This window comes from Diabrotica undecimpunctata, chromosome 1 (genome assembly GCF_040954645.1).
Source record: "Diabrotica undecimpunctata isolate CICGRU chromosome 1, icDiaUnde3, whole genome shotgun sequence".
Taxonomy (NCBI): Eukaryota; Metazoa; Arthropoda; class Insecta; order Coleoptera; family Chrysomelidae; genus Diabrotica; species Diabrotica undecimpunctata.
The window spans coordinates 81,421,188-81,434,360 of NC_092803.1; the positions used below are offsets into that span (position 1 = coordinate 81,421,188).

Below are 13,173 nucleotides of genomic sequence, written 5' to 3' on the forward strand. Positions count from 1 at the left end.
AAAAAAGTCTTGTCCGGGATCTAGAAGTCAAAATATTAAATTTACAATTATTGCAAACGACTGATATGTTTTGTACACAAAGCGGCAGGCGGCAGGCAGGTAGTCTGCCTACCGCCCCAACTCTCTTTAGATCGTTTGGTGCTTGCATCGGTATCATAACCAAACTTTTAATGTGTTTTTGTGCTATCTTGTTAATGGCTGTTTGGAAAGTTAAAAAAATATATAAACATATAGGTATTTTTTAAAATTTGACCATAGCTCTGAAGATGGCTTTTTTAAGGCGAAAGCGACCAGCTAGGAACTAAATGCTTTACAGACTTTTAAAGTAATTGTTTTCAATTAATTCATTAAATTTACATTAACAAATGCTTTACAATTTTTTACATATTCGTTTTTACTACCAAATTATAAATAAGAAAAAATATACGAACTAAAAATATATTATAAATATGTGAACTTCAAGCGTAAAAGAATACGTGATATAAATAATAACGTATTGAATAAACTACATAACAAACAAAATTCACTGATTCACATCCTGTTTGATTAATATTCTGCTTTTGTCACATCATAATTTTTCTAGAATTTTAATATTTATAGAAACGCTTCTTTACTTCATCGATGCCGCTAATTTGTATTACAAGTATCTTTGTTCACATGGAGCAACATCCTTAATGCCTTTCTCTTAAATTAATGTTATTAAAAAGGTGATAAACAAGGCAATAATTGCAGTCTTGCAAAGAAAAGTAAATAAAGTTACAACACAATATATATATATATATATATATATATATATATATATATATATATATATATATATATATATAAGAAAAAAGAAGTACTTGTGACTCGTTTGGAACAAATATATAGTAACTGTTTTGGATGGGTTGGAGTCAATAAAAGGGCTATTGGTTAACTATTTTTTTAATCTCGAGCTTTCAACTGTGTTTACAATTATTATCAAGAGCTAAAAAAGACAAAATATCTTACAAGGTTGAACTAAAAAGAAAAAACAATTTTTGTTAACTTACCAAATAAAAATTAGTTTAGTAAGTAAAAATTACTGCTAATACATCTTCAAAAATAATTAATATAAAAATGTTTTAATCCAATAAATGTTTCTCTGAAAATTTTTATAATTTTGAAAACATTTTTATAATACAAAAATAATTTTGTTTTGTGAATAAGATGTGAATAAGAATATGAGATAAGTGTTTTGAAAACAAAACACTTATCAACTTTGTTTTTGATTCTAATATTTTTATATTTAATGGTGTCTTTTATAAACAAATTTTTGGTAGTCCTATGGGATCTAGTCTTTCACCCATTCTAAGTAGCTATGTCATGGATGATGTTATCAGTGATTGTATCAGTAATTGCACGTTTTTCATTCCTTTTATTAAAAGATATGTAGATGATTTAGTTTTGGCACTTCCTAAACACAAAATTCATGAAACAGTCAACATTTTCAACAGTCATAATCAACATATACAATTTACAGTTGAGGAAGAGGTAGATAATTCTCTACCATTCCTTGACATGAGAATTGTAAGAAATACAGACAATATGTTGAAAACCAGATGGTTCAGAAAACCCATATGTAGTAATAGATTTATAAGCTATTACTCTCACCATCCAAATAAGATGAAAATGAACCTTATAACAGGATTAAAAGAACGTGTTTTAAAACTTTCTCATCCAGATTATCTACAAGAAGATCTTCAATTATTAAAAAATATTCTAAATGAAAATTCTTATCCTTCAGATATGCTACATAGGATGCTTTTTTCTAATATTGGTAATATAAATAACTTAACACCATTTTTTGCTCAATCTCAAAACATTGTATCTAACAATCAGAACATCTATTATCATTCACTACCTTTTATACCATCATTAACACCTAAATTAATACAAACACTAAAGGTTATTGACAATATAAAAATAGCAACAAAGAACATCAAAACTATTTCATCTTTATATTCTAAAACTAAATATCCTATAGACAAATTTGAAAAAACGAATTTAGTATACAGCATTAGTTGTACTCAGTGTGAGGCTGAATATGTTGGTGAGACCGGAAGAAATCTTTCAAATCGCATTATTTCTCACAAAAGTGATTACAGAATTAAAAAGCCATCTTGTGCTTTGGCAGAGCATGTAATCGATAAAGACCATATTATGGATTTTGATAACATTAAAATTTTATGTAGTGAAAGTAATAAATTTAAAAGGACTTTTTGGAAATGGTTTGTATTAGCAAAAGTGATAATAATTTAAACAAAAGATCACAAATTCAAAATCTAAGCAAAATTTATAATTATATTCTTTCTTTATGATTTATATATAAAACTTGTAAAATGTCATATTTAATTCTCCATATATCCTGTTACATTTTTTCAGACATCTGTCAACAGTGAATAAATCTTCTTCTTTTTTGTTACTAAACAAAAAAGAATGTTTAAACGAAATTTTACTTTTGGCAATATATTTGTCAAAAATAAAAATTTTATGTTGGCATTTATGACATTGAGGCTTATTTGTAATTGGTTGCTATTTTAACTTATTTATAAATTCAATTATTTTTGTATTAAAAAAATGGTTTTAAAATTATAAAAATTTTCAGAGAAACATTTATTGGATTAAAACCTTAAAACATTTTTATATTAATTATTTTTGAAGATGTATTAGCAGTAATTTTTACTTACTAAACTAATTTTTATTTGGTGAGTTAACAAAAATTGTTTTTTCTTTTTAGTTCAACCATGTAAGATATTTTGTCTTTTTTAGCTCTTGATAATAATTATTGTATTGTAATCTATAGATCAGCATTTATACGCATGTAGCCATTCTATACCATTCGATTTTATATATTTTTGGCTGATAGAATTACAAATAAAGAAATACTGCAAAGTGTTGGTAAAAAAACAGAACTAATCACTACTAAAAAACAAGAAAACTGGAATATGTAGGCCACGTGATGAGAGGACCACAATATGAAATTTTGAGACTCATAATACAGGAAACGACTTATAATGGAAGGGAATGTGGAAGGAAGAAGAAGTCCAGGAAGAAGAAAATGCTCCTGGTTAAAGAATTCAAGCGACTGGACAGGCATGGACAGACATTCGATACTAAGAACAGCTCAAGATAGAGAGCAATTTGCTGTAGTTATAGCCAACCTTCAGTAATGGAGAAGGCACCTTAAGAAGAATACAGGAAAAGATTCAAGGAAGACGATGGATATCAATGTACATCTATTAATTTGTTTAGAGCAGCAAGTTTAAAAATGAAGAGAGCCATTATGATTGCCAACCCCCGTAGGGAGACCGGACTCTAAAAAGAAGTAGTCACACTACAAATCTCACCGTATGATAAGCCAATTCTGGTGGATGCGGTTTTCTGATTATGTTCTGATTGAGCGTGATGTAGGTGTCCATGTGTGTATGTGTATTTTATGTTTGTGTTGATTCATTACGTTGAACCAGCAAATCTACAATTATTGACTTGGCTACTAAATCTATGTCATTTTTCTAGTTTATCCAGTTTTTCCGCGGGTATTTATTTAATTATATTCACACCTATGATGTTGTTCTTTGTTTCCGTGGGATGTTCCAAACTAGCCTAGCCCTTTAAATATTTAATATATTTATATCTCTGTTGTTGGGTATTTGATGCAATCATTATGGTTTTTTTTTCACATTTATTTTTATGCCCATATTGTTTTGAGCAATAGAAACAGTAGTATACATTTCTTTTAATTTGCATATTTTTTGGCAGCTAAGTCCAGATCATATGCGAAGGCCAGAATAACAAGATTTATTAAAAATTATTTCGCTATTGATTTAATTCGGCATCTCCAACCACTATGTACAAAAATTGTTCTAAAAAGGAGTCACGTCAGCGCCTTTCCCTGTCATAGTTCGATATGGTTTTACAATTTTTATAAACACTCGCCCATCGTTAAACACTCGCCTGTCGTTAATAAGCGAAACCACTTCTAGCGAAATGTATTTTTCTACTTAAATAGGAGAGCGCGTCTTCAAAAATGGAAGAAGAATAAATTTACAGAATTATAAACTTAATATCATACACAACAGCATATACTCACATAAAGATAGGTTAAAATTAAATAAATAAGAAATGGTTGAATCCTCGAATATATGAGTTTTACAAATAAAAGGCAATTATCTAGCACAGTTCTTTATTAAATCTTTCCCTGTGGCAAGATTTAATAAAGAACTGTGCTCGATATTTGAAATGAAAAATTATACTATTTTGGGAAAGATGGAACAAAATGGAAAAAACTGGCAGGTCCTAAAAATGTTCGTACTCGTAGTGTATATATTGTTTCCCACGTACCAGGCACAATTAAAGAAGCTAGAAATTTAATGAATACAATTGAATCTTGGAGCTTATTGCTAAATGGAATTATTGAACATATTGTGAGTTTTACAGATATCTACACTAGAGAAGTGTCTGTCAAATAAAAAAATAAAAACGATACCCAGCTAACAACAATTACGGAAATAAAAGCGTTCTTAGGTTTATTGTATTTAGCTGGCTTAGATCATAGTGCAAGAAAAAATTTGAAAGACTTTTGGCAACAAGATGGCATGGGATGTCAATTATTTGTAGCAAGTATGTCACAACGACGATTCAGGTTCCTTCTAAGAGTTTTACGTAGGATTTAACGTATTTTACGTATTTTAATTGCTATAGCGTAGGAAAATACGTAACACTAGACGAAATGCTATTTCATTTTCGGGGAAAATGCAATTTTAGAATGTATATTCCCAATAAGAAAAAAATATATGGCATAAAAGTATTTGCAACCACAGATTCACGAACATTTTACACAAGTCACATGGAAATTTATGCAGGACAACAACCTGATGATCCCTACAAAGTTGATAATTCTACTGAAGCGGTTACTCTAAGAATGTGCCAACATTTATCTGGGTCAGGAAGAAATATTACCATGGACCGATGGTTTACTAGTTATTCAGTTGTCCAGAAGCTTTTAGCAGATCATAGGCTTACTGTTGTAGGTACTATAAAAAGTAATAAAAGAGAACTTCCTACAATTATTTCGAATATAAAAGGTCGTCCTGTTAACTCCTCTATATTTGGTTTTGGAGAGTATCGTTTGGTATGGTATGGTAGTGTCGTTCGTACCAAATAAAGGAAAAAACGTTTTAATATCATCTTTACATGACACTGATAATGTTAATGAAGAATGCTCTAAACTCGAAGTCATTTTATTTTACAATGTAGCGTTCATTATTACTAGACAAAATAATCCAGATATGGAATTTAGCAAAAACAGAAGATTATTTGTAAAAGCTTTGGGATTAGAGTTGGTCAATGATTATATGACTTCTCGAGAAACAACATCAGGGTTACATTCATACATCCGTAGTTCAATAGGTAAATATTCTGGTCGGCCAATCCAACAACAACTAGATCCACCACTAAATTAAAGAGGCCACTGTATCAGGTGGTTAATATTTAGTTTTGAGTTTATAAGTAAATTGTTTCACATATTTTTTATACAAAAACGTAATTTTTGTTGTTCATTTAAATTTTTTTTATAGTTTTGTAAATTAACAATAAAACGATTACCAAAAATTAGTGCTTTTATTTCGTATATCTATACAAAAAAAAGCAGAATTAACATTTTTTTAAGACATATAGTATAAACATACATCAATAGGTATTACAAAAAAAGAATTTTAATTTGTATGTACCAAAGGTTAGAAAAAAAATGACACAACTTTTGGTCCTGACAGACCACCGTGGTGTACTCATTTAATTCTAAAAGAGGTCGTGCATCGGAGTGTTAACTAAACTCTTAAAATGCTAATAAAACTATGTGCCAGTAAGATTAATAAAAAACAGGTAGTGAATGAAGCGCAACAAGATTTTCGACAAAATACATTAACTGTAGATGTTGTGTACGAACAGATTCAAATATGGGCGGAATTTATCAAAAAATCCTTTTCGGATGACTGACCTAAATTGCAGCAGACGTCGACGTGGGAAATGGGAGGTAAAACACCTAATCCTAGACGTAAAGGTAAAACATGAAATCCTAGACATAGAGGTAAAACATTCGAAACAATGTGCAAATAATTGGCAAGCTTTTGGACCAGACGAAATAGAAATAGATGTAATAAAACTAATAGATGATAAAAACATAAAACTACTAACACATATTTTTAACAACAGGTATAAAAAAAAGAGAAATACCAAAAGAATGACTTAACTCAGAATTATACGAATATATAGCTATAACAAAGAAATCTAGTTCCAGCACATACGACGAATTTGGACTCATTACTTTAATTTACTTACATTACTTACTTACATTACTTTTTTGAGTCACTTACTAGAAATATTCTTAAAGATCATACAGAATCGAATTCAAAATTACTAGAAAAAAGTATATCTCTGTTTCATCTACTACCAGAAGACTTTTGATAAAGTTCGGTACAAAAAACTCATTAGTTCTGTATTAACTACAGAAAATAAAACTAGACGGAAAAGATCTCTGCATTAATTCAAAACCTTTATTAAAACCAAGAAGCAACCTTAAAATATTCCAAACACACTACTTAAAGCCTCCGTATACAAAGAGATGTCCGACAAGGCTAGGTCACGTCTTCATTGCACTTTAACTTGTACTCTAAATGCCTATTTAAACAAGCACTAGACGGCGCCTAAATTGATATAAAAATAAACGGTAAATATATTAAAAATATCAGGTATGCAAACGATACCGTTCTAAAAGCAGAAAGTAGATAAAGTTTATAATTTCAGTGAAGCAATGGGACTTACATTAAATCTTCAAAAAACCAAAGTAATGGTGATTAGCAAAACCAATGAAAATTTTCGCATTGGCCTAAATAGCACTCAATCACAAGAAGTTTTCAAATTTAGATACTTAGGACTAGTATTAAGTGATAAGTGGAATCCATATATAGAAATAGAAATACAAATAGAACAGGCTAGGAACATATACAATAAAACAACGATTTTTTTTATTAACATCCAAGATTTTTTACAATCTGTTCACAATAAAAACAATAAGTAAAATTGTTTGTCTTAACAATGTCAGGGAGATGTAAGGTCCAGTAACCAAAGCATCAGAACAGAAATATAGGCTTTTTACCAGTGTAATGCGCATTTACATAGATACGCGAATACGAATACTAAAAGCGGCATATATCACAATGGCTGGAGGCTGTTCCCAGCGTCCACTACTGCAGGTACTGTCAGGAACGGTTTGGTAGGTCCAATTGATCATAGCCCTTCAATCTCTTCGCTTGTTGGTTGTTGAGATGATTTTATGCCAGGGTGTTAGGATGCACACACAGCCTGTTTTGATATTGTTTAGAAATTCTCTTGCACTCTTCAAAAACTGTTAGTACCTGCAGATCCCTATGTAATCGTTCTGAATGTACCAAGGGGCATTAGCGATTGTTCTTAGAATTTTAGATTGAAATCTTTGTATTTTCATAACATTAGATTTGTTAACTGGTCCCCAGAGCATTGAACCATATTACCAAACTGGTTTTATTATTACTTTGTATATCAGTAGCTTGTTTTCGATCGATAGGTGTGAATTTTTTCTCAGCATCCAGTAAAGTTTTCTGTATTAAATTCCTAGTTGTAGTCTTTTTGTTCATATATGTTTGATCCATGTTAATCCATAATTTACTTTAATTTTTTGGCGTTTAAGCTATTCATTAGTTTTATTTAGATGTAGTTGCACTATCTCTGATGCTACTTCTGGATTACTATGAGATGTTAGGAAAGCAGTATTATCTGCAAATGTTGCAAGCGTTAGGTTATTGCGTTAGTTAGCCGTATATATCAGGTATAAGATCAGTCCGAGCACACTATTCTGAGGTACACCAGATTTGATAGAGTAGAGTTTTGTATAGGCTTCAATATACCTTACTGGATATCTTTTTTTTTATAAGGTATGATTTAAGCAGTTTGAAGTAAGTGTAAGGTAGCTTTTTATTTAACTTGTACAGAAGTCCTGTGTTTTACACCTTATCAAAAGCTTGGGAGGCATCTAAAAAGGCTGCAGTATAGTATTGCTTGTTTTCAAGACTAGTTTTTATTGTTGTGTATAATCTGTGAACTTCTTCTAGTGTAGACCATTGTTGTCAAATATTAGTTTGATTTTTCCTCATAAAAGTTTTTTAAAAACCTTAGAAATTACTGGGAGTAGACTAATCAGACAGTATAAGTTGACATCTTTGGATCTTTACCAGGTTTTTAACCAGAGTATAATCTGTGCCACTTTCCATTGCAAATAAAAGTAGTGCAGAATTAACATAGTATTAAAGATCATAGTGATTATTCTGTAGCAATCATGGGTTAGTTCTTGAAGGACCTGACCTGTAATGAGGTCGTATCCCGGCGCCTTATTATGCCTAATTTTTTATTATCTGTTTTACTTCTTTAATGTTAAATTTGGAGATTGGTTAACTCCATTTGATATGGAGCGTCAAGAAAAGACTTTCTTCTTGTTCTAGAGACACTACTTTGGTAAATAGACTAAATACTTTCGAAAGATGTTCTGCAAATGTCTCAGATTTCTCTGTATCTGTTCTTGCTCATTTACCTTTGAAATTTTTTTAAGGAGGTATGGCGTTTTGTGATCCTTTTACTTTTCTCGTCGCTTTCCATAAATAATAGTTTATATCTTTGAACGGCATTAGATTTATAACGACGATTAAGAAAAGGAAAACCTCGTACTTAGGCCACATAATGATAAATGACAAATATAACCTGCTACAAATATTAATTGAAGGAAAAATATAGGGCCGAAGAGGAGTAGGGAGAGCCATGTCATGGCTTCACAATATCAGAGCTTGTACGGGCATGAAAATTTAACAGTTGATGAATTTTTAAGAGTGACGAAGAAAAGAGAACATTTTGATATAGTGATCGCAAACCTCCAGTAATGGAGTGTACCAGAAGAAGAAGTGGATATTATATTCATGTCCAGAAATATTAGTGGAAATTATTGGAATACAGTAAACTTGCCTATATGTGCTTTGTATATCTGACTGAAGCCTTTGACTGCGTTTTATTACATGTGTTACAATTAGGAAAAATAAAGATTAGCAGTCCAACAGAATGGTAAAGATCATTAAACACATTTTTTCTAGAGAAACAGTCTGCGGACATGGCTTCCTAGAAGCCCAGAATATGACAATAAAAATAGTAGAAACCATCTGAATTTCTTTTATACGCATTGATTTGCTTGAAATTTTGGCAGTAATTGAAAAATACCCCAAAAGTCATAATTTACCCTATGTCAATATGTGCTTTTCCTCTGGAGGTGGTTTCCACCTCAACTCTAGGATGGAAAAAGTTTATTCAAAAATAACGATAGTAATCGCTAGAATAGTGCATTTTATGACAAAAATGTTCTTAATTTTATAAACGGTTGCACTGAAAGGGCTTAAAGATGGTGCTAAACGCATGCGAAAACAATCTTTTAACAATCATACCACGTTTAATTTTTAGTCTATGGAAATACAAAAAAAAAAAAGATAAAAATCTTCAGAAACAAAAACCTGTTTATTTGTATTTTAGCAATTTTTCTCCTACCTTCTAAACCAGTTAGACTTCCAGAATGCAATGCTTGTTTATAAATGAATTAAATTATAAAGACTATAGCTTAAACCAGGGTGGTTTTGGCAGGGATGAGTTTGTTACTTCGTGCGTAACAAAAAATATAAGCAGACTTCATTTTAGTTATAACTAACTTATTTTAATTTTTATGTAGATCACTTACACTAGTGGTCATTTTAAAGGTTTTTTAAAGAACATTAAAAAAGTTTCTACAAGTATTTTTGCATATAAATGAATAAAACTCTACTTTCGAACAGCCGTAACTTTCTTAATATTAAATTTACTGTAATAATAAAACACGATTTTCTTTGTTTTATAAAATTCATTTATATTCAAACAGTTTTCCCGATAAAGTCCAAATTTTTGGAGTTACTCGTGAAAAACTATTTAAAACATGCTCTTTTAATGTGTAATTGGTAAACTTTCAGTAACAAATAACTCTTTTAATTTAAGGAATTTAACAAATGAACTTGTTTTACCAACGAGTTTGGGTTTTAACCACCTCCAGAGGAGAAGCAAGTATTGTCATAGAGTCTATTTTGATCTTTGATCTATTTTCTATTGGGGGAACCTGTAACCCTAGAGAGCGCGTCCCCAGGTGGCGGATAGGGGAATGCACTTACCGGCCTGTTTGCAGCTAGACCGGCGGGTAGGTGGGAAATAAAATACCACCCGCGGACCAACAGGTGGGGTAGATAGGACTCCTAAGCCGTAGAGAAGGCAACTTATCTAAGAGAAGGATACTCTGATTTAAAACCCTGGTCCTCCAAGTTGGGGGTTGAGGCATCGGGCCAACTCCTCGATACTCGGAAAAAATGATCAAAGGTTAAAAATTTCAGCAAAAAGCCTTAGAATTCGGACGGATTAAACTATAAACGATATTCGCAAAGAAAATGGATTATGAATTTGGGTGCTTGGAACATACAAGGAATAAGGACAAAACAGGAAGAGGTCTTCCGTGAACTGAGTGAAATGAAACTAGACATCTGTTTATTAACTGAAGTAAAGAAAAAAGGAAGAGGAAATGAAAAATGTATTAAATCATGGCAAGAAATAGATGAAAGAATTATCCTCAAGGAAATTAAGAAAAATTGCCATGAAATAGTGGTAATTGGAACATATGCACCGGTCAAGGGTTGACAGCAAGGAAGAGTACTTTAACAAGTTAACAACTGTTCTAGCCACAATTAATAAGAAGAAAGAAATTTGGATCTTAGGTGATCTTAATGCAAGAACTGGAAAGAGCTCCAAAAGTGAAATAATAGGGAGATATGGAGAAGACATTCTGAACGACAATGGTCAAAGATTAATAGATTTTTGCGAGGCACATTCTTTGAAAATATTAAATGGTTTCTTCCCCCATAAGAATATACACAAATTTACATGGACGCAGCCTACCAGGAATTTAAAATCAATAATTGACTATTTCATTCAGCGTAAAGATTCTAAACTAAAAACGAAGGACGTGAAGGTGTTTAGAGGGCCAGAATGTGGAAGTGACCACCATATGATTATTGCAAATTAATGGTGACATTTAAGAGAGAACAATCAAGTCACAAAAATGATGAAGGAACAGACATAGGAACAACCATAGAAAACATAAAATATAACCTGGAAAGCTTTAAACAAGATTCGACAAAGTTCTTATATAAAATTAGAATAGCTCAGAAAATAAAAAGTATAGAAACAAAGGACTTAGACCCTGAAAGTCTGTATGAGGTAATTAAAAAATATATTCATGAAGCGGCAAATGAAGCACTGGGAAAAGTTGAAAATCGGAAAAAAGGAAAACCTGAATGGTTGTCAACGGAACTAGAAGAGAAAGTTTTCAAGAAAAAACAGGCATATCACATATGGCTTCAATCCAAAGATCCTCAAGACAGAGAAATATACGTTAAATGGAATAGAGAAGTTAAACAAGACGTGGATAAGGCAAAAAATATAAACTGGGAGGCTAAGTGTGATGAACTGGACAGATTTATGGGTGGAACAAAAGTGGCACAAGCTTGGAAAACATTAAAGCAGTTTAGAAAAAATGAGAAAAATGAAGACAACATTTCTCTCATAAAGTTAAATGAATGGGAAGAATATTATACGAAACTGCTGAAAGAGGATAGAGTAGAGTAAAGATGGGAAAAGATAAGGGAATTAATAGACAACAGAGGCGAAAGACAGGAAATCCCTATAATAACATTATCTGAATTGACGGAAACCTTAAAAGAGGTTAAAAACGGAAAAGCCGCAGGGCCTGGAGACATTTCCATAGAGCTGGTTAAATATGGGCCGACTGTACTTTTAGAATTAATAGTAGACCTTTTCAATAAATGTATGTGTGGAGACCAGGAAATTCCTAAAAATTGGAATAAATCTTATATAAGCTCCAAATATAAGAGAGGGAATAAAAGAGACTGTTCCAATTATAGAGGAATTAGTGTGACGAGCTCTGTGGGCCGGTTGTACGGCAGAATTTAAAGAACAAAGCGGCTTTCGTACCGGGAGATCCTGAATTGATAATATATTTATCCTACGACAAATAATTGAAAAGCGTGTCGAAAGAAGTAGAGAGACCCATTTGGTATTTATAGACCTTGAGAAAGAACATGATAGTGTCCCGTTAAAAAAAATTATTGAGGTCCTCGAAAGGTCCGGATTGGATTCGACGTATATTCGAGCGATATATAAATTGTACGAAAATGCAGTTAGTTGTGTAAAATTGGAACCAGAACCTCAAATGAATTTAAAGTCACTAAAGGCCTAAAGCAAAGATGCTGTTTGTCACCGACACTCTTTAAAATATACGTCCAAGAAGCATTGAGAAATTGGAGAAATAAATGTAGATTTATGGGCATCGAAGTGGGACAAGAAACTCTGTATACATTGTTGTTTGCAGATGATCAGGTGGTGGTTGCAACCGATGAGGAAGATATAAATTAAATGAATCGAAAATTATTTAAGGAATATGCCAAATGGGGGCTTACTGTAAACATAAGCAAAACAGAATATTTAAAAATTGAAGGAAATACCACAGATCTGAGGCTTGAAAACGCAGTCATAAAAGGCTGCAACCAGTATAAATATCTAGGAAGCATCATATCAGCAGATGGTAGAGTTAAGATAGATGTACAAAACCGAATAACCCAAATGGAAAAAATGCATCCAAATACTGAATTCATTACTGTGGTCTAATAAAATAAAGATGCATACCAAACTTCGCGTATACAGAGCAATTGTAGAACCAATTACCAAATATGGTGCCGAATGTTGGACGATGACAAAGAATGAACGAGATAAAGTAGACGTTGTGGAAATGGATTATCTTAGAAGGTCATGTCGAGTATCGAGAATGGAAAGAATCAGAAATGAGGAAATACGAAACCGTACAGGAATTAGAGATACTCTTTCAGATAGAATACAAGAAAGGTAATTACAATGGTATGATCACGTGATGAGAATGGAGGAGGAGCGGTGGCCAAAGAAAGCCTTAATGTATGTTGCGCCAGAAAGAAGGAAAAG

The 13,173-nt window shown here is 31.8% G+C and overlaps 1 protein-coding gene across 1 annotated transcript in view; it reads left to right on the forward strand.

Annotated features, from left to right (window-relative positions):
- Nucleotides 1-4,867: 4,867 nt before the first annotated feature.
- LOC140432681 (uncharacterized) overlaps nucleotides 4,868-13,173 on the forward strand; it is a 52,551-nt gene continuing 44,245 nt past the window's right edge. Inside the window, exons 1-2 of the mRNA XM_072520741.1 lie at nucleotides 4,868-5,047; nucleotides 5,106-5,430. Coding sequence (XP_072376842.1) covers nucleotides 4,868-5,047; nucleotides 5,106-5,430 — 505 coding nt within the window. The remainder of the gene's footprint in view (nucleotides 5,048-5,105; nucleotides 5,431-13,173) is intronic.